The sequence below is a fragment of the Orycteropus afer genome, unplaced genomic scaffold (genome assembly GCF_000298275.1).
Source record: "Orycteropus afer afer isolate SDZICR_OR568_19922 unplaced genomic scaffold, OryAfe1.0 scaffold00040, whole genome shotgun sequence".
Lineage (NCBI taxonomy): Eukaryota > Metazoa > Chordata > Mammalia > Tubulidentata > Orycteropodidae > Orycteropus > Orycteropus afer.
In genome coordinates this window covers 7,432,283-7,454,388 of record NW_006921627.1, presented here as the reverse complement: position 1 = coordinate 7,454,388, position 22,106 = coordinate 7,432,283, and the positions used below count along the sequence as shown (strand labels likewise).

The following is a 22,106-nucleotide window of genomic DNA, read 5'->3' as shown; positions in this document are numbered from 1 at the left end:
TCGGTTAGCAGCCAAGCACATTAATCTTTTACACCACCCGTGGACTCCATGCCTCTAAGCATACACACAAAAAATGGCAGCCAGCCTCTCAGGATCTGTGTTGTTATTGTTCATTTGTTTAAATTGAGAGACATTGTTTTTAGGCCTCCTCCACCCCTTGTCCTTTTAATCTGGAAGTGTCTGTGTTCTTTCCTTCCCTCTTCTCTTTTCCCTTCAGTGGGCTGGATGATCTATTGGTGATCATGGCACATTTCTCCCTTGTCCTGAGCTTCTGATAATTAAAAAGGTGGTTGCTAAGAGATGTTGGGGCACACTGGTGACTGGTGGTATACTGCAGTCTTGTCTTTTCTCATACTTTTTCAGCCTCACTCCATCTCCACCACAACCACTTCTCTTTTCCATCTCCCATGTTCAGGTTCTGAAAAAACTTGAAGAAACTGATAAATCTGGATGGCTACCCCCAACCGCAGGGTGGTCTCCAGACCTCAGAGACCTGGCTGGGGGCCAAAAGGAAGCAGGTCCCTCCTGGGCAGCCTGGAGTTGAAGGAGACCCAGGAGCAGACACCAAGCCAGTTGGCCATGCTGAGGAAGGCGCAGGAATTCTTCCAGACCTGTGATGCAGAGGGCAAGGGCTTCATCGCCAGGAGAGACATGCAGGTAAGAGAGGCCCTACTGGGGTGCCCAAATGGCATGGGTCTCCCTATCTTAGGGGTTGCCACATTGGCAAGCAAAAAGAGCATAAATTCTGTCCTAGAAGAAGATGTCATGCCAAACTACTTGGAGCAAGATTTCTTGGGTTCATTCCTTTTTCTGGCCTTTACCTACTGTCAGACTCAGTTATTTCCGCTCATCAACTCAGAAACTCCCCAGGATTATGGAAACAGTGATAGTAACACTATACCAATTTATTACTTTGTAATGAAGTTCTGAGTTATGATGAAGTCGTTCCAGCAAGGTGTTGTGTATCCCTTAGAAATAGGAACAGTGTCAGGTCCTCACCTGGGGCAACAACCTGGGAGAAAGACATGTCTAGAAGTCATCTTATCTGTTTCTCACCCTCAAGCCGATCACACTTAGCCCCTTCTTAAGCACTTCCAGAGAAAGAGAGAGTGCAGCGCCTCAGTGCACACTGTTGTCTAGTGCAGGCATTGATGAACTTTTCTGTAGGGGCCAGAGAATAAATATTTAGGCTTTGTGGGTCATCTGGTCTCTGTCTGCAATTACTCATCTCTGCTGTTGTAGCACAAACACAGCCATAGACAATATGTAAACGAGTGAGTGTGGCTGTGTTCCAATAAAACTTTATCCATAGACCCTAAAATTGGAATTTCCTATAATGTTCATGTATCATCATGAAATTCTTCTTCTTTTACTATTTTTTTTTTTCAAATGGTAAAAACCATTTTTAGCTCACTGGCAATACAAAAACAATCAGCGGATGGATTTGTCTGGGAATGTAGTGCCCCCTGGTCTAGTGCTTTTCCATAGTTAGTGTCAGAAATTCTTCTCAAAGTCCCTGTGTGGTGCAAATGGTTTGTGCTTGGCTGGTAACCAAAAAATTGGTGGTTTTAACCCACCCAGTGGTATTGTGGAAGAAACAGCCTTGGTGATTTTCTTCCCTAAAGATTGCAGACAAGAAAACCCTATGGAGCATGTCTACCCTGTAACACATGGGGGCTTTTAAGTCACAAACTAACAAAAACCAAAACCCAAAGCAACAACTACAAAAATTTGTTTCTCAGTGTCTCTGCATAAGTCATAAGCATAACTTACACTACAGGCATGATTTTACTCTAATGTGAAATATGTAGTATGAATAAATAAAACACAGGCTCTTTTTCCCAACTTTTTCATCACTCACATTATCAAGAGTGTTTTTGGAAGTGATGCATGCTTGTGCTGTTCAGAAGAAAACCTGAAATAGGTTTTTTTTTTTTTTAAGGTCTAGATTTTTAGAGTACAGTAGAGTTGAGCTAGAGGCAGTCATTTGAACAGAACAAGGGGATACTGCATGGTTTAAAATCAAGAAAGTATGCATCAGGGTTGTATCATTTCACTATACTTATTCAGCTTATATGCTGAGCAAATAATCTGCAAAAGTGGACTATGTGAAGAACACAGCATTAAGATTGGAGGAAGACACATTAACAACCTTCAATATGTAGATGACATAACTCTGCTTGCTAAAAGTGAAGAAGACTGGAAAAAGTCCTTACTGGTGAAGATCAAAGACTTAACTGTGGATTATACTTCAACGTAAAGAAAACAAAAATCCTCACAACTGGACCAGTAAGTAACATCATGGTAGATGGAGAAGAGATTGAAGTTGTCAAGGATTTCATTTTATTTGGATCCATAATCAATGCCTATGGAAGCAGCAGTCAGGAGATCAAAGGACATATTGCATTGGGCATATCTGCTGCAAAAGACCTCTTTAAAGTGTTAAAGAGCAAAGATGTCGCTTTGAAAACTAAAGTGTGCCTGACCCAAGCCACAGTATTTTCAGTAACCTCATATGCATGTGAGAGCTGGAGAAGGAATATGGAAGTCTGCAGAAGAATTGATGCATTTCAATTTTGATGTTTGTGAAAAATACTGAATTTACCATGGACAGCCAGAAGAGCAAACAAAATCTGTCCTGGAAGAACTGCAGCCAGAATGCTCCTTGGAAGCAAGAACAGCCAGACTTTGTCTCACTTACTTTGGTTATATTGTCAGAAGGTGCCAGTCCCTGGAAAAGGATATCATACATGGTAAAGTAGAGGGTCAGTGAAAAAGGAGAAGACTCTCAACAAGATGGATTGACACAGAGGGTATGCTGATGGGCTCAAGCATAGCAAGGATTGTGAGGATGGCACAGGACTGGGCAGTGTTTCGTTCTGTTGTACGTAGGTTGCTATGAGTTGGAGCCAACTTGACAGCACCTAACAAAAACAACAAAGTTGAGCTATGAAATTGAGACCGCAAACAGTATCAGTCCTACCTCTGCTTATACACATGAACTACAAGTCTTGGAGGTGGAGAAATGGGTCTTGGGACCTGGGTGAAATGTGGCTGCTTCTTTCTGTCCCTCATCCCAGAGGGTGGTGTTTTCCTGCCTCTCCTAGAGCTTCTCCATCATCTGATCATTGAAGGAATTGAGGAAAAAGACCTGGGGAGCAGCACTAGCTCAGCCAGCAAGTGGGCTCAATTAAGTAATTGATCTCCAGTAAATTTCTGTCTCTGAAACTCACTCATAAAGTCTCACTCCACATGGAAAACCACATTCAACATGTCCTGAAGAAACCACTGACAACTCATCCCTCTGTGGACTTTGCAGGTCTGCAGTAGTGGAGGGTGGCGGTAGTAGTTTTTAATGGCACGTGTAAATTTTCATTATACCCTCTAGAAACAAAGAAAAGAAATTAACATTTATTGAGGGTCAACTGTGGACCACACGCACTTTATATATATCCATGTATGTATGTATCCTTGATTAACCCTTATTCAACCCCACTCTTTAATGAAGGGGAAAAGAAACATGGTAAATTTAAACTGTGGAGTATAAGTTACTAACAAAAAGTGTCCCAGAGATCTCAGCTCAGCTGTATTCCTCCTCAGCCTTCTCCCTCTGTTCCCCCTCCTAATTCAGGCAGGAGGGAAAGGGACTGAACAACCCACCACGCGGTTACTGATGCCTCCACAGCAATTGTCTGCCACCAGTTTTCTGAAGTTTTTGTGTACCTATGAACAGTAAAGTACTGAAAATTTTTAATTCTTTCAGGCTCTGAAAGTGCTGCTGGGAAAGAGAAAGAAGCACATCATTTGAGCTCCTGGTCACTTTCACTGGTCACGTCTGGAGGAATATGGCCTGGGGAGAGATACATGAAGAAAAACAAGGCTCTCTTAGCTTAGTTTAGTCAATTCAGGGTTCCCCATAGAAAGCCTACATGCTCCATGGTGTTCCTGGAGCAGATTCTACAGACACCTGGTTGATGGCTTATCACTCCTACACTTGGCTACTTTGCAGGTGTGGTCACCACCCTTGGGTTGTTGTCCAGTTCCCTGGTGGATGTGGCAGCCTCCAACTTTTACAGTTCTGGCCCTCAGCACAGCCTCATGGGAACTAGGAGGAGAAGAGCTCAGAAAGTTTTGTGCACACAAAAATTCAGCAACCAGGAAAGCAGATACTTTAAAGCAGATACTGGTTTTCTGGAAGGAGAGTCTGTGGTCAAATGGGCAGGAGAACACAGAGGGCTGAAAGAGCTGGGTGCAGAAACGGGGTTGGAAGAAAGGCATGGGGAGCTCACGATCCTTTTGAAAAAAGAAATGAGAATGTTAAACTCCTCTCCTGGTGCTCTTTCTTTTTTCCCTTCTCCTTTAAGAGGGGGAGAAATATGTGGAACAAAATCCAAAATTCTAAAAAGCATGAGGTTTACTGTTCTGATAGAGACTGGTGGAACCCCAAGACTGTGTTCCTTAGTCATACTTCAAACCTGGAACTTAACTCACCCCCATAACTCAACTTTTAGCCAAACAATAGACAGTCCTATAAGGTGAACGTTAACATCAGGAAGATACACACTCCTTAGAACAAACAACTGTTTAACATCAAAAGGGCAGCATTTGCCTAAGGATAAAGCTTAGAAAGCAGGAAGGGATAGGAAAGAAGGATGAAGGGAAATGGTAACCACAAGGAGTAAGTGGGAAGAGTGCTGTTACATTGTGGGGACTGGAATTAATGTCACAAAACAAAATATGTATGGACTGTTGAATAGAAAACCAATTTACTCTATAAAATTTCACTCAAAACACAATAAAAAAAAAAGTTAAGAAAAACAAATCTATTTGCATAGGGTGAGATTGACTTCCCAAGCATCCAGTAGTGAGAGAAGACTACCACCAACCATCCCAACCTGATATAGCAGGAACCACAGAACAAATGGATCAGGGTCCAGAAATTTCTTTTCATTTGGGGTCCCTAGAGAGACCTGGGAGAAAACTCTGGAGCAACTCATGTTGAACTGCACCGAAGGTCACATGCAAGCTGGCATGTGCTCAGGCTCCAAGTGTCAACATCTGTTACAGGAACAACAGTGATGGACACTGTCCTGCAGAGACAGAGTCTAGAGAGTGATTCAGAGGATCTCGGCCTCACTGGGGACCCATCAGACCTCATACTATCCTCAACAAGGAACCTCTGTGGGTTCCATAGTGGCCACTCCAGGCAGAATCAGGGAAGATACTGCTTTGCAGAATTGAGTTTGGTGCTGGACTCTGGAGTAGCAGAGACTTGGGGCTGAAGGGCTGAGTGAAAGTCAGTTCTGCCTCGGAAAGTCAGTCATGTGTCCGAGAGCATGAAAAGGCCGGGCTGGAGAAGGCATAAAGGGACTCATTAAGCTGTGAGAGGGAGGTGGGGACAGGATGAGCAGGTGATCTCTGTGAAGAAACCTGTTGTTAAGTGCCATTGCCAGGTCTTTCTCCAACAGAGCTGCTGGGTGTTGTTCAAACCACCAACATATTGTTTAACAGGCAAGCTCTTAACTACTGTACCACCAGAGCTTCTAAACCATAAAAATAAACCCACTCCCATCAAATTGATTCCAACTCATAGTGAACCTATAGGACAGAGCAGAACTATAAGGCTTCCAAGGCTGTTATCTTTACAGAAGCAGACTGCTTCATTTTTCTCTCATGGGGTGGCTGATGGATGCAAACCACTGACCTTTTGGTCAAAAACCCTGCCACCTTGATTTTTCAGAGTGAGATGATTATCTGCTAACTCCGAGTCCCTCCCCAACATGTCTAGAATTCCTGGCTCAGTCAAACTGGTAAGAATTATTTAGGTCAGGGCTTGGCAAACTATGGCCTATGAGTAATTATTATTATTATTATTATTATTATTATTATTATTTTAATTGTGATTTGAGTGAAAATTTACAGAGCAAATTCACTTTCCATACAGCAGGTCATATACACTTTGTCTCATGACATTGACTACAATTTACCCCAATGTAACAGCTCCCCTCCCACTTCCTCCTGATAGTTACCTCTTCTCTGTTTCCATCCCTCCAATGCACTCCTGCCCCTGAGCTGTCTCCCTGTGCATAAACAGCCCTTTTTTCTCCTATGATTGGTCTCTCCATTACCTCAGGTAAATAAATGTTCAACGCATATGCCTGTCTTTTGTTTGGCTGGAAGCCATAGGTATGGGTTCAATTTCAGACCTGAAGGGCAGCTATGGGCCATTGTCTCAGTGGTTTTACCAGGCTCTATCAGACCAGCAAACCTGGTCCCCCTCCTTTTTTTTTTCCAAATGATTTTGAGTTTTGTTCCACATTGTTCTCCCTCTCTATCCAGGATCTCCTACATAGATGCCCCTCTGAGTGGTTGACAGTGGTAGCCAGGCATCATTCTGGTCTCATAGTCATATAGGCTACGGATCATGGGGTGTACCAGTCACTAGGACTAATTGTTTCCATGAATTTTTGCTTTTCTTCGTTCTTCTTTGCTCTGGACAAGGAGAGAACCATTGTTGCATCTAAATGGCTGCTTGCAAGCTTTTAAGATCCCAGTCGCTACTCGGCAAAATAGGAGGTAGAACAATGTTTTGTGTGGTATGTTATGTCAGTTGAGCTTGATGTCCCCTGCGACTATGGTCCCGAGCCCACTGGTTCAACTACTTGGTTCCTCTGGGTAGCTGGCTGTGACTAGGCTGTGGGTAATTTTTGTAAATAAAGTTTCATCGAAACACAGCCATGCTCATTCATTTACTTGTCTATGGCTGCTTTCATACTGCAACAGCAGAATCGAGCAGTTGTGACTGAGACTATACGGTCCACAAACCTATCTGTTGTCTCTTTACAGAAGAAATTAGCTGATTACTGATTTAAGTTAATAAGAAGACTTTTTTTTTTCTTCTTCGGTAAATTGACTTGGGTTTTAACCCTAAATCTGCAATTTACTAGCTATGGGAATTTGTGTCTATCTCTTAACCCTTCTAGGCTAAGTAGTTCCTCATCTATGAATTACTAATAGCTACCCCCCCCACACACACACATTAGAAGAGAACTAAATGGCTTATGCATGTAGAGCACTTAGCCCTGAGATTGGGACCTAGAAATTTCTCTGTAAATATACTTATGTGGGGGTCCTGTAGTCTATGTTAGTCCAGTTCCTGGTGTCTTCCACACTGCTCTGCCTCAGAGATAAAGAAGGGACATATTTCTGCTGAAGAGAGACCCTTTCACTCATAGTAGCTAGTACTATTCTTGTTTGTGTCCAGTCTATATCAGTGTGTGCTATTTTGCCATGTAGGAGCATTTAGTAGTATCTGGAGACTTTATTTTTAATTGAAACAATTGAGAAGAGGATGCTATTGTGTCTAGTGGGTAAAGGCCAAGGATACTGCATGGCAAACTGCCTCCCCCAACAAAAATTATCCATTCCAAGATGTCAGTAAAACAAAGTTAGAGAAATCCTGGTCCATACAAAGCAATGAGCCCAAGCCAAGTACATCAAGGCACAAAGCAGAATAAAGATAGGCCTTGCACTCCTGGACCTCACGCTATCGTCTTGAAGATATTTGGCATAACTAAACTGTACCACAGGGAAGATAGTGGTTGGTTCCAGAAGAGAGGTCTGAACAAATTGCTAGTGGACCCTCAAAAGGAGGCAGAGTTTAATTCTGGATGTAAAGATATATCCCTGCTGGTTTCCACTCTCCATTTCTCTCTCTCTCTCTTTTTTAATTGTGATAAAATATTGGTCATAAAAATTTGTATTTTAATCATTTTTAAGTGTACAATTCAGTGGCATAAATTACATTCACAATGTTGTGCAACCACCACCACTATTTACTTGCAAAACATTTTCAAAACCCCACAGAGAAACTCTGTAGCCATTAAGCAGTAAGTCATTCCTCTCCTCTCCCCAGACCCTGTTAAGCACAGATCTACTTTCTGTCTCTATGCATTTGCCTATTCCAGATATTTCATGTAAATGAGATCATAAATATTTGTCCTTTTGTGTCTGGCTTATTTCACTTAGCATATCTGGCTTTCTGTTTAATGAGAATATCACTTAAACATGTTTGAAGCTGTGTAACTATTTCCTTTAAATGACATGAGGCATGTTACTGGGCTGATGACCAGGAAGCTAAAGAAGTCTGGCTAGATTGCAGCAAAAGACACCATTTGTCAGTGGCTCTGGGAGCCTAAGCCATCAGTACTGCTGCTGCCGAGTTCCCTCCTCTTTCAGGTGCTGGAAAATCCCCAGTTTATAAGACATTGCCAAGAATCAGCAGTTGTGCTGGTCAGGATCTGAGTATGTGAGGTCTGGACTGGGGCTCTCTAGATAATTAAGGATCCCTTGGGATTATTCCTAGTCACATAATCATTTATTCATTCAATCAACAAATAGTTAAATACTTCCGGTTTGCCAGCAATGGGCTAGTCCCCGGTGTCAAAATAGTGAATAAAAACAAATGGGCTCTCTGTTTCCAGAGAACTTCCATTCTACTGGGAGAGACAGGCATTCATCAGCTAACCACATCCATCAGTATAACCAGTTGCCACGCAGTTGATTCTGACCCATGTCAGCAGCATGTATGTCAGAGTAGAACTGTGCTCCATAGAGTTTTCAATGGCTCATTTTTCAGAAACAGATCACCAGGACTTTTCTTCCAAGGCATCCCTGGGTGAACACAAACCTCCACCCTTTTGATTAACAGCTGAGTGTGTTAACTGTTTGCACTACCCAGGGACTTCATCTATCAGTAAAGAAATGCAAACTGAGAAAAGACTTATGAATGAAAGAAATACAATTTTGGGAGCCCATATAATGTAACCTAATCTGGAGATTTCAGTAGGCTTCACTGAGGAAGTAAAGCCTGAGCTTAAAGTGCAAAAGGGGTGAAGGGAAACAAGTGCTTAAAGAAGCCACTGAGTTCAAAGAGCTGCTTGGACCATAGGCAGTATTAATAGGTGAGCTTACTTCCTCCTCTTCTCTCCCCTGGTTGCCCTTCCAGATGTAAGAGTGAAACAGTCTTTGGAATGCTAGAGCTCAGTAGTGTTGTCAAGAGAGACTTTGAACTTCATTCTGGTGGAGGTGTCGGTGGTTCATGAGAAGACAGGGAGAGACAATGAAGGTTAGGTGATTACAGAATGAATATATTGGTGAACCATTGGACATTGAACCTGGGTGGGCTCCTTTCTCCTAGCTCTGCTCTTTCAGAAAACCTTACAACTTCACAGACCTATCTGCATAGTGAAATGAACCATTTTGTCTCCCCTCCACCCTGCTTACCTCACTTAGGTAAAAATGACAATACAACGTGCCCAGCGGACAGTTCTAGGACAGTCAGTTTTGCAGGACTCTGCAGGCCCTGAGGAAAAAAAAAAAGATAAATAAGAGCTAATTATGGTTATTAAGATTAAAGGACTTTTTAAGTAGGTCCAATAAAAAAAAGGTTAAAGAATCTGGCATGGTGTAGCTTACAGACAAGGCTGAAGAAGCACTCAGTATTAATTTACCAGGACTGAAGAATTCTTTGGAGGATATAATATGGCTTTGCCCATCATCACTGACAATAAAAAGAGGAATCTGATTTGAGGTGTAGGCAAGATGGGAAAAGGACTGGAATTGCAGTCAGAAAGGTTAGATTTGGGAATGGTGCCCAAGATAGGGTGTGAAATACCCTTCCCTGGTGGTGCAATAGTTAAGCACTGAGCCACTAACCAAGAAAAAACAAAAATGGTGGTGGTTAAAACCTACCAGCTGCTCTATGGAAGAAAGATGTGGTTGTCTGCTTCCATAAAGATTTACAGCCTTGGAAAGCAGTTCTATTCTGTCCTATAGGGTACTATGAGTTGAAATTGACTTGACAGCAGTAAGATTTTTTTTTTTTTTTTTCCTCTTTTGGGTCACACTAACAAGAGAGCAGGTACCCGTGAGTGCCTGAGGTGGTTTGGGAGAAAGCAAAGTCAATATTCCTACTGACCTTGGGAATCTCCTTCCAGCCCATCTCTAGCTCCAGTGTAAGAGATCACATTTTAGCAATCCTAGGCTGAGGGTGGGAGCTCTGGTAGCGTAGTGCCTAAGGCACTTGACTACTAACTAGAAGGATGGCGGTTCAAACCCACCAGCCACTCCTCGGAAGGAAGGTTGGGCAATCTACTTCTGTAGTGATACTGCCTCAGAAACCCAAGGAGGGGTCGCTATGAGTCGGGTCCTACTCCACAGCACATAACAACAACAGCAACAGGCTGAGGGCAAGGAGTTCTTGGGTCACACAAACAATTAGAGGCTGGGCTACTAACCAAGGTTTGGTAGTTTAAACTTACCCAGAGGCACCTCGGAAGAAAGGCCTGGGGATATGCCTCTGAAAGGTCATAGCCTTGAAAACCTTATGTAGTGCAGTTCTACTCTGAAACACAGGGGAGGAAGGATTTTTATCCTGGAATAATAAAGGCCTGGAATCTGAGTAGGACAGGAGCTGGGGTTTTTACCCTCCTTCAATATGAGGCTTCCCAATGAAGCTAATCAACTTCTTGCTTGCAAAATTGATTCCCTCCTCACCCCACATTCTCTGTCTACGGCCTTTGAGACATCTGGTTTATGGATTGTTGATAAGCCAAAGATTCTGCTGTATGCTAAGCAGGTGCACTTCTCGAATCTTTGCACACACTCTCACTCTTCTTCTCATTTTTAAAAACCTATTCATATTTAATTCTTCCAAATGGCTTTCTCATCATCCTATCTTCCTACTTTGTAATGCTTCATAATCTCCCTTATGCACGTACTTACCAAATTAAACTTTATGGCTTATCAGCTAGAAGATTGCCATAGTATCGTGCCAAGTGTTCTTGCAAGTTGCATTATAGGCTTTCACACCTGCCAGCTCATTTTTATTGTTCACATGGGTATATACCTTCCTTTCCACAAAGCCCTGTATTTATAGCCTTCAGCTGTCAGTCATTTCCACACAGGCATTTTTGTGCAGGGCCTTCCCTTGTCCTGGGTAACTGGGAGGAAAAGGGCAAGTCAGCTGGGATATAATGAACTCCCTTGGGGAACCCTCATTTGGAGACTTTGATTATTAGGGTATAAGATACTTGCTCCAACTTTGCAAATTAGCCTTGGCCTGAGGCCATTATACATCTGGTAGTAAATAGCTCAGCCACTTTGCTGGTCATTCCCCCAGTTGTTCCTCTGGTCTTCCCTCCTTGTGAGGTCTTAGTCAGCCCAGGACGCATGCCCAGTGTTTATTTATGACTTCCTCAAACAATCATATCCAGCCCCTTTTTAAATCACAGATAACTCTGGGGAGGGCTGATACCTTAAACAGAAGGGAGCTAGCATCTTAAAAACAAAAACAAAAATTAAACCCATTCCTATCAAGTCAATTCCAACTCATAGTGACCCTATAGGACAGAGCAGAACTGCCCCATAGGGTTTCCTAGACTGTAATCTTTACAGGAGCAGATCGCCAAATCTTTTTCCCTGATGGAGCAGCTGGTGAATTTGAACCATCCACCTTTCAGTTAGCCAAGCATTTAACCATTGAGCCAGCAGGGTGCCTTATCCACAGGTGTAGGGATTAGGATTTACAATACATATTTTGAGGAGACACAATGCAATCAATAACATTGGAGCAAGTAATTTAACCTCATGCCTCACCTGTAAAATGAGGGTAATAGATTGTCATGAGAATTAACTGCAAATATATATGTATATGCTAAGGCACTTGACTGCTAACCAGAAGGTTGGCAAGTCACACTCACCAGCCACTCCTCGGAAGGAAGGTTGGACAATCTACTTCCGTAGTCATACTGCCTCAGAAACCAAGGAGGGGTCGCTATGAGTTGGAGACAACTCAATGGCACATAACAACAACAGCAACAGATATACTAATAAATACTCATACATATATATATTTATGAAGGAGCTCTGGTGACATAGTGGGTCATGCATTTGCCTGCTAACCAGAAGGTCAGTGGTTCAAACCCACCAACTGTTTTGTGGGAGGAAGATGAGGCAATGTACTTCCATAAAGATTTACAGCCTTGGAAACCCTACAGGGGTCACTATGAGTCAGAATCAACTCTATGGCAGTAGGTTTGGTTTTGGTTTTGTCTATGTATTTATATACAATGTGTTTTAAATATAATACATATGTATGTATATGTATATATGTATGTATATGTGTACACACACACACACACATAGAAGATTGCCTAGGTGGGAAATCTTTACAGAAGTAGATTGTCCAGTCTTCCTTCCTCAGGTGGCTGGTGGGTTTGAACCACCAACCTTCTAGTTAGCAGTCAAATGTTTTAGGCACTGTGCCACCACAGCACATTACACGCAAAAATGCAACCATTGCCATGGAGTTGGATCTGACTCATAGCAACCCCTCCTTGGGTTTCTGAGGCAGTATCACTATGGAAGTAGATTGCCCAACCTTCCTTCTGAGGAGTGGCTTGTGGGTTTGAACCACCAGCTTTCTGGTTAGCAGTCAAATGCCTTAGGCATTATGCCACCAGAGCTCCTTAGTAGGCACCTAATCACCAGAGCTCCTGTATAAATAGTAGATGTTCTAATATTCAAAAGAGGAGAAGGATGCTGAAGCAGTTAGGATGCAGGAGCCTGCTCCTGGCTTTTGGTAGGAGTGGGCCCAACTTCAGGCATTTTTTGACCGAAGGCTTTGGAGTCCAGGACAGCCCCCTGATTGTCAGCAGAGTGTTAACCAGTGTAGTCTGGATTGTTTTCAGAGGCTTCACAAGGAGTTGCCACTCAGCCTGGAGGATCTGGAGGATGTGTTTGATGCCCTGGATACTGATGGCAATGGCTTTCTGACTCCAGAGGAGTTTACTACTGGATTTAGTAAGTTCTGATGGATGCTGGGGATCCAGGATTATGGATCTACACAAATCTGTATAAGGTACATCCCTGCCCCCTCCAGATCTAGGGAACCATATAGTATGAGCTTTCTTGGGCCCTTTTCAGGGATCCAGAGCCAGAAGTTTCCAAGCTATGGGTTTTTTGGGTCTCTTTTCACATTTCTAGCTCTCATCTTCTTACATGACCTCTCTCTTAGTGTCCCTGCACTGTCATTGCCCTATCCCCTCCTACCAGGAGAATAATGGGGAGCTCTTGAAGAAAGGCTTGGGCAAGCTGAGATATTTCAAGCCTCTTCTTTTCAGCCTTGAAATCAATAGACAACAAAGTGGGATGATTATGTAGATGGATCTTTCCAACATGTGTCTGGATGAATCTTCCAGCTTGAGGGATACCTGCTACCAGAGGAATTTCTAAAGGGTTTGAATAGATTAGTTGTTCTCAAAGTAACCAGAAGGAAGAAAAATTGAGATCCATGAACAAGATAAAGAAACCAGGCTCATTTTCAGATCAGATAATGACCAGATATTGATGAGAGCAGACACTGATCAGATAGATCCGCAGGCAGATTTTGCCAAGCATCTGCCTCATGTGTAGTGCCATATGGGCTACTTAGATCTTTCTGATGCCTTCCCCGATCTTCAAAAACTTATCACTGATATAAAAGGATGAGATAGATTGCTGTAATACTAGATAGTATGAAAAAATACACCCCAAACTATTTAATACCTTGAAATGGGAAGGGCAACAGCAGTGATGTTGATGGTGGTGGTGACTAGAATGATGACATGGAACATAGGTAGTCAGTCTTCTGTAGGGTAATGGAGGGAAAGGTATTGTTTTTTAGGGAAGATGTCACCAAGAAGGTAGGTTCTGAGCCAGACTTGAAAAAAGTGAGAACCTCAGAGGTCAACATCTCTAATAGCTGTCATGCATTCTGCCTTTCCCAGGTCCCAGCCTCTCTGGGAGAATGCTCATGGAACTAGGAAAGACTTGGAATTAGATATGAAATTCAAAACATGATGTCCAGTGACCTGTTGCTATAAGGGATTTTCTTTTTTTTTTGTCTCTCTCTCAGATGAACCAACCTCAAATGATTCCTGGCAGCTGAGAAAACTAAGCTCTGGGTGAGTATAGCCTAATTGAGGTCCTTGTGCTATGCCTCCCCAGGTCACTTCTTCTTCAGCCAGAGCAACCCACATCAAGAAGATGCAAGTGAACGGGTGGCCCAGCTCCAGGAAGAGAAAGTGTATCAGTCCAGAGGGGAAGAGTATCTGGGTAACATTAACATGGCTGAAGATGAGGAAGCCCAGTTCCAGAGGCTGATGGACAGACTTGGAGCCCAAAAGGTTTTAGAAGAGTAAGTGGTGACAGTCATTTGGGGTATGGGCTCTGGGAGAAACCTCTTCATCTGCTTCATTCAACATGTACATTACTAAGAACTCAGCGCTGTCTCATGCTCAGTCTTGCCAGCTCAGGAGCCTGGCTTCATCCTGCCATTTGCAGTGCCTGTCTGTGTCCAGTGGTCAAGGGCTCTGTTTTTGCCTTTTACATTCTTATAATGGGAAACACTCCTATCCTCCTGGCCCTACCCTCTACTCTTCTTATTCCCTGCTGTACATTGTCTTTACCATCCTTGGCTCTGCCTTGCTTCCCAAGGGTTGCTCACACATCAGAGGTCTGTGCCATGCCCTGGGGGCTTTTCAGGGAGCTTTGCCTGAGGTTCCCTAACACCACCAGCTCTACAACATTCGTACCTCTGTTGGAGCCAACTGTGTTTCTGGGGCTACAGTGCATCCCTGACATCTCCACCATGGGTGTGTTCTTTGCAAAGGAACTTCATGAGGAAGTGTCTGCACACTGTATCCCTGAGCCCAACCAAACCTGTTTGGGAAGCCAAGGTGGGAATTAACCAGTTTTTACCAGCCCACCACTTGGATGATTAGTAGGTCAACTGAACATTTCATTTATTTTCAGCTATTTAACTTTGGGTAAAAGTTTGCACAGTAAATTTTTTTCCATTCAACAATTCATATACATTTTGTTTTATGACATTGATTGCAATCCCTGCAATGTAACAGCACTCTTCCCACTTCTTCCCTGTGTTTACCATTTCCACTTGTCCTTCTTTCCCATCTGTTCCTGCCTTCTAAGCTATATCTCTGAGAAAATGCCCCCCTTTTGATTTCATATGGTTGGTTGTTTGAAGTTGTTATCATTTGGCTAAATAGCCCTGGTGGTGCAGTGTTTAACCACTTGAGTGCTAACCAAAAGGTTGGCGGTTTGAAGCCATCAGCTGCTCCAAAGGATAAAGATACAACAGTCTGCTTCTGTAAAGATCACAGCCTTGAAAACCCTATTGGGCAGTTCTACTCTATCTTACAGGATCACTACGAATTGGAACCTATTCAATGGCAGTGGGTTTGCTTATTTATTTATTTATTTTTGGTTATTGTTTGCTGAAAGTTGAGCCACAAGGGTAAATTCAGTTCCAGGCTTGAAGGGTGACTAAGGGCCATAGTCTTGGGAGTTCCACTAGTTTCTTTCAGACCAGCAAGCCTGGCCTTTTTTATGATTTTGAGTTTTGTTCCACATTTTTTTCCCACTCTATCCAGGACCTTCTATTGTGATGTCTTTCAGAGCAATCAGCAGTGGTACCTGAGCACCACTTCTGGTCTCAAGGTCAGATAGGCTGTGATTTACATGTTCCATTAGTCCATTGGATTAATTGTTTCCATGGATCTTTGACTTTCTTTACTCTTCTTTGATCTCAATGCGGAAAGACCAATAGCTGCACCTTAGACAGTCGCTCACAAGATTTTAAGACCCCAGTAGCTACTCATCAAAGTAAAGTGTAGAACATTGTCTTTGTGGACTATGTTATGCCAGTTGACCTTGATGTCTCCTGAAACTATATGGTTCCAAGTCCCCAGGCCCAGGGACTCATTCCCTCAAAGTGTTTGGTTATGGCTAAGAACTTTTCATCACTTTACCCTCGTATGCTCTTCTATATTTGTGAATATATTAGCTGCACATATAAATACATATGTAGAAATATCCTCTGTCAACCTTACATATATTACTGGGTATAGACCCATTTGCCTTCTCACACCTGTTCTCAGGTGGACCTTTAAGCATAAACGTAGTACCCAAATCCGCCCCCCCCAAAAAAAAAGTACTTTGGAATATGGAGACACATAGATCCAAAGCTTGGCATTAAATTTTTTAAAAAAGATGTTATGTGGTAGTAATGGAAACAAGAAAGGGCCTGTAAAACATATAATGCCCTTTGTTCTCTTTTCCCATTGCCTTTTCCTTTTTCAGTTTTTGGTCTGAAGGTCTTAAGGAGCTCTGATGGCACAGTGGTTAAGTGATCAGCTGCTAACTGAAAGGTCAGCAGTTCATACTCACCAGTGGCTTTGCAGGAGAAAAGACCTGGTGTCTCCTCCCATAAAGATTACGACCCTGGGAAACCCTATGGGGCAGTTCTACCCTGTCACATTAGGTCACTGTGAGTTAGAATTGAATCGATGGCACACAACAACAAAAACAGGTCTAGGGTGAAGCCCCTGGATGGTACAAATGATTAACATGTTCAGCTGATAAACAGAAGTTTGGAGATTTGAGTCCACCCAGAGGCATCTCAGAAGAAAGGGGTGTTATCTGCTTCTGGAAAATCAGCCATTGAAAACCCTATGGAACACGGTCTATTCTGACACACATGGGGTTGCTATGAGTCAGGATTGACTTGACAGCAGCTGGTTTTGATTAGGTCTTGGGTTGTGTTGTGTGTGTTTCATGTGCAGTGGTGATGGCCTAGTGATTGGAGCTAAGGAAAAGAAGGGACTGTAGCAGGTAATGATAAAAAGGAAGCAAATCCAGAAGGGGCCTGCAACAACATGCAGACCAAAGAAAACATCTGCAACACTGAATTTTTAGCAAACTATTTGGTAGAGCATGCTAGCATTAAGAAAGGTTAGCAAAGTCTGTGCCGGGGAAGAAGGCAACAAAGGCCTGAAAGAGACCCCCCTGGGAGGCTCTGCACAGGAAGTGAAACTTGGTAGCAGTAGCTCTGCTGCAAGACTAGAAGGCACTGATGCAGACTTGGATCAGCAAAGGGTGGAGTTGTGAGGGTTCAGATGAGTCAGACATCTAACTCAGCTTCTTCAAGAGGCTAGATAGAGCACAGTGACCACTGCTAGTAACCCCTTAGAGCCTCCTCCTGGACAAGGGTGAAGGAGAGTGCAGAGCGGGCAGGTCAAGGCACTGTTATTGAAGAAAAGGTACCTCTCCATGCACACCTCACTTCCCTGGCAGCCAATCTTCCTGGCAGGCTTTCAAATCTGAACTTGCCAGATTTTACTCTGAGGACCAATATCAAACGCCCGTGCACACCTGAGTCAGAATGAGATGTCCTGGACAAAAGAAGGCTCTGGAGAAATTTCAAGAGTGTCCTATAAAAATGAATATACAGAATATGATGACCAGTGATTTCTCTCCTCATTGAATTGGAACATGAAGGAAATAGGCTTAAGTTGCAACATGAAGGAAACATTTATGACTATGGGACCCAGGTCAGGAAATAAAGGAGGCTGTGAAGACTTCTGAGGTCTTTAAAGAGTTCTCTCATAAAAATGGTTTGTATGTGGTCCTGGGGGCAGCGAAATGGATTAACTGATTCCTCAATGTGCCTCCCAGACCTATGTTGTTGTTGTTATTTGCCGTCGAGTCGGCCCCAACTCATAGCGACCCCTCCTTGGGTTTCCGAGGCAGTATCACTACGGAAGTAGGATTGCCCAACCTTCCTTCCGAGGAGTGGCTGGTGGGTTTGAACCGCCAGCCTTCTGGTTAGCAGTCAAGTGCCTTAGGCACTATGCTACCAGAGCCTATATTCCTATATTATTCCACAAGGGACAGTCTTAGTGTTACTCAGAAGGTGTACACTGAACACCAAGTTTTCTTGGTGGTATAGTTGACCAATTTTAGTGGAGCTTGCTTTATTTTTTTATCAAGGGTCAAATGACTTATCCCTTCTCCAGCAATCTGGGGTGAGGTGATGCAGCCATGATTAAGTGGTTCAAAGAGCTTGAGGAGAGTCAGGTGAGTCTGTAAATCTCAGGGGGGTGCTTTGTCCAATAGGCTAATAGGAACTTGACAGATGTGAATAGATAGACCTAGGCTGGCAAGGTAGACCTTGATTTTATAATGCATTTTCTTTCTCAGCGGAGCACTCTGTCACAGTGATGGGAGGTCATCATGCTGTCTCTCTAAGACCCTTTTAACTCTGACCTCTTTGTGTTATCTACATTTTACCTTATTCAACAAAGTAGATACCCACCACATGTTCTGTGAGGGAAAATGGAACTTATTCTAGGGAAGAGAGTGACTTTTTACCTCCCTTTTCTTGTTTCCCAGATTCTCTCATATCATCCAGTGCAAGGTAGGTTTACACAAGATAATAATAAATATATATATGCTGGCTGGTTGGTTGGTTGGTTGGATAGATGGATGGATGAATGGTCTAGGTGAATAAAGTGGATGTTTGAATGAGATTGGAGAAAGAAAAGATAGAAGGGATGGAACAATAGAAGGAAAGAGGGAGGGAGAGAGGCAGAGAGAATTGGCTAGATGGTCAGATAACTAACCAAAGGTGGATTCATTTCCTAGTGGGCCTCTTCTCCACTGGGTGCAGAGACACACCTGTGTGTCCCAAGTCCATTGTTAACATGACATTATCAAATATCACTTCTGAGGGAAGTGTATCAAATATAGTGTGTGTTGCACAAGACAAAGAATTTTATTCTTTATTCTGAGAGCTCCTGGTCCTAGCTACCTTCAGATCATACTGGTTTTAGGATTTGACGAGGTACAGATCCTGAGTGAATCACAACATGAAGGAAATAGGCTCTGAGTTGATGGTTGGCTGTAGATTTTTGAGCTTTTTGAGAAGGAAGAACAGAGTGGCTGGTATGTGCTTCATCTCTGTCCCTTCTCTTGGGGATCAGTATGGCCTTGTGTGTCTTTGTTGTGCTGTGTCAAAATGTGTCCCATATACTTGTCCCTGGGGCTTGTTCCTGTGCATGTCACTCTGTGACTTTGCCACTCTGCCTGCCTCCATCTCTCTTGACTCTCTGCTTGTCCTTCCATGTGTGCATATACATATTTCAGACTTGCTCCATCTTTCTTTCACCTGTCAGTCATTCCCTTTACCACTAGGCCCCAGTGGGGAACTGCATTCTCATCCACCCCAGGAGTGACAGTTGCTTTCTACCATCCATCAGCTGGCATTTCTTTACCTTTCAATGGCAAGAACCATCATTCCTGGGGATGACAAGTTATTTCCTTTGGCTCCACAGTACTTGCCCTCACATGCTTGAAGGTCCTATCCTCCTCACTTCTCTCTAGCACTTTGAGATGCTGCTGAACATGTCACTGTGTATCCTTGGCACTAGTGGCCCTATCATGAAAAACACCAGAGAACTAGTGCAGTAGATAGTGGAGGTTACATGATAGGAGAGACTGTGCAGCACCCCACTAGGACCTTGTGGCAAAAGGATTGACTGACAGGTGAAAGGAAAGGAAGAAGCAAGTCTGAAAGATGTATGTGGTTACAGACTCCTTGACTCCTGACTCTATCATTTACCAGCTGAGTGATTCTGGACAGCTAATTTCACCTCTCTTCATCTCTATTTCCTCATCTGTAAATGAGGGTAATAAAAACACCTATATCATGGGGTTACTGTGAAGATTAAATGAGCTAATATGTACAAAGTGCTTAGTATACAGTAAGCACTTAATCTCAAGCGGAAAGAACCGAAGAAAAAATTCAAGCCTCGAGTTGCAATATTGAAAGATTCTATGGGCAAACTATTGAAAGATGTAAGAAACATCAAAAGAAGATGAAGGAGTACACAGTCATTGTACCAAAAAGAATTGGTTGATGTTCATCCATTTCAGGAGGTACCATAGAATAAAGAACCAATGGTATTGAAGGAAGAAGTCAAAACTGCACTGAAGGAATTGGTGAAAAACAAAGCTCCAGGAATTGATGGAATACCCATTGAGATGTTCCAACAAATGGATTCCACAATGGAGGTACTCACTCTGCTATGCCAAGAAATTTGGAAGACAGCTACTTGGCCAACTGACTGGACGAGATCCATATTTGTACCCATTCCAAAGAAGGGTAATCTCACAGAATGTGGAAATTGTTGAACAATATCATTAATATCACACTCAGGTAAAATCTTGCTGAAGATAATTTTAAAATGGTTGCAGCAGTATATTGAAAGGAAATTTCCAGAAATGCAAACTAGATTCAGGAGAGGATGTAGAACAAGGAATATCACTGTTGATAACAGATGGACCTTGGCTGAAAGCAAATAATACCAGAAAGACATTTACCTGTGTTTTATTGACTATGCAGAAGAATTTGACTGTGTGGATCATAACAAATTATGGATAATATTGTGAAAAATGGGAATTCCAGAACACTTAATTGTGCTCATGAAGAATCTGTGTATAGAACAATAGACTGTCGTTGGAACAGAACAAGGGGATACTGCATGGTTTAAAATAAGGAAGGGTGTGCATTAGGTTGTATCCTTTCACCGTACTTATTCAATCTGTATGCTGAGCAGATAATCTGAGAAGCTGGACTATATGAAGAAGAGCATGGCATCAGGATTGGAGGTAGACTCATTAACAACCTGCGATATGCAGATGACACAACTTTTCTTGCTGAAAGTGAGGATGACTTGAATCACTTACTGATGAAGATTAAAGACTGCAGTCTGCAGTATGGATTATATATCAACATTAAAGAAAAAAAAATCTTCACAGCTGGAGCAATAAACAGCATCACAATAAATGGAGAAAAGATTGAAGTTGTCAAAGATTTCACATTACTTGGTTCCACAATCAATACCAATGGAAGCATTAGTCAAGACACCGAATGACATATTGTACTGGGAAAATCTGCTGCAAAAGACCTCTTTAAAGTGCTGAAGAGTAGTGATGTCTCTTTGAAGATGAAGGTGCACCTAACTCAGCCGTGGTATTTTCAATAGCCTCATACACATGTGAGAGCTGGACAGTGAATAAGGAAAACTGAAGAAGAGTTGATGCTTTTGAGTTGTGGTGTTGGCGAAGAATACTGAAAGTACCATGGACTGCCAGAAAAACTGACAAATCTGTTCTGGATGAAGTACAGCCAGAATGCTCCTTGGAAGCGAGAATGGTCAGACTTCATCTCACCTACTTTGGTCATGTTGTCAGAAGGGACCATTCCCTGGAGAAGGACATTGTTCTGGTTACCTAGTGCCACTCTGACAATAATATACCACAAATAGGATGGCCTTAAGAGGAGTTTATTCTTACAAGTTGGAGGCTTTACATCCAAGTTCAAAGTGCCAGGCTCTAGGGGCTGGGTGAAAGCCCCTCAGCCTTGGGCTTCAGCTCTGCCTCCAGCTCCTGAAGGGAGCTAGAAGATTTTCTTCACTCAGACAGCTGCTGGCTGCTGAGGCTGCCAAGCCCAAGGTTAACCAGTAAAAAGGCACAGTCCTGATGTTACCAAACCACATGGCAGGCCATTAACTCAAGTCCATTGTAAGTCCCAAGGTCAGCAGAGCATGCAGGGTCCAAGAGTGCCATAAGCTAATTCCCAAAGCCGCTTCTTATATATGGGAAGCAGACCACATACCCAAAGGCAGCTACTTGGCTGCTTGTGGTAGATCCCACCATGCAGCTGATTGCCAGTCTCATCATGGGGAATAACTACCACCAGCTGCCCAGCCAAACTGACATACAAATTTAACTATCACAGATATCACACTTGGTAAAGTGGAGAGTCAGTGAAAAAAGGGAAGGTCCTCAATGAGATGGACTGACACAGTGGCTGCAACAATGGGCTCTGGTATTGCAAGTATTTTGAGGCTGGCACAGGACTGGGCAGTGTTTCATTCTGTTGTACATAGGGTTGCTATGAGTTGGAGCCAACTCAATGGCACCTAACAACAACAACAACAACATTGTCATGATGACATTGGTGGTTCAGTGGTAGAAGTCTCACCTTCCATGCAGAAGTCCCAAGTTCAATTACTGGACAATGCACCTCATGTGCAGCTACCATCCGTCAGTAGAGGCTTGTATGTTGCTATGATGCTTTTCTTAGCCTGGGTTCTCTAGAGAAACAAAACAAATGAAGCTTGTGTGTGTGTATAAAATAT

The 22,106-nt window shown here is 42.9% G+C and overlaps 1 protein-coding gene across 1 annotated transcript in view; it reads left to right on the top strand.

Annotated features, from left to right (window-relative positions):
- The first annotated feature begins 450 nt into the window (after positions 1-450).
- The window catches only part of CRACR2A (calcium release activated channel regulator 2A), a 134,630-nt gene continuing 112,974 nt past the window's right edge, over positions 451-22,106 (top strand). Inside the window, exons 1-3 of the mRNA XM_007937072.1 lie at positions 451-657; positions 12,753-12,864; positions 14,050-14,239. Coding sequence (XP_007935263.1) covers positions 451-657; positions 12,753-12,864; positions 14,050-14,239 — 509 coding nt within the window. The remainder of the gene's footprint in view (positions 658-12,752; positions 12,865-14,049; positions 14,240-22,106) is intronic.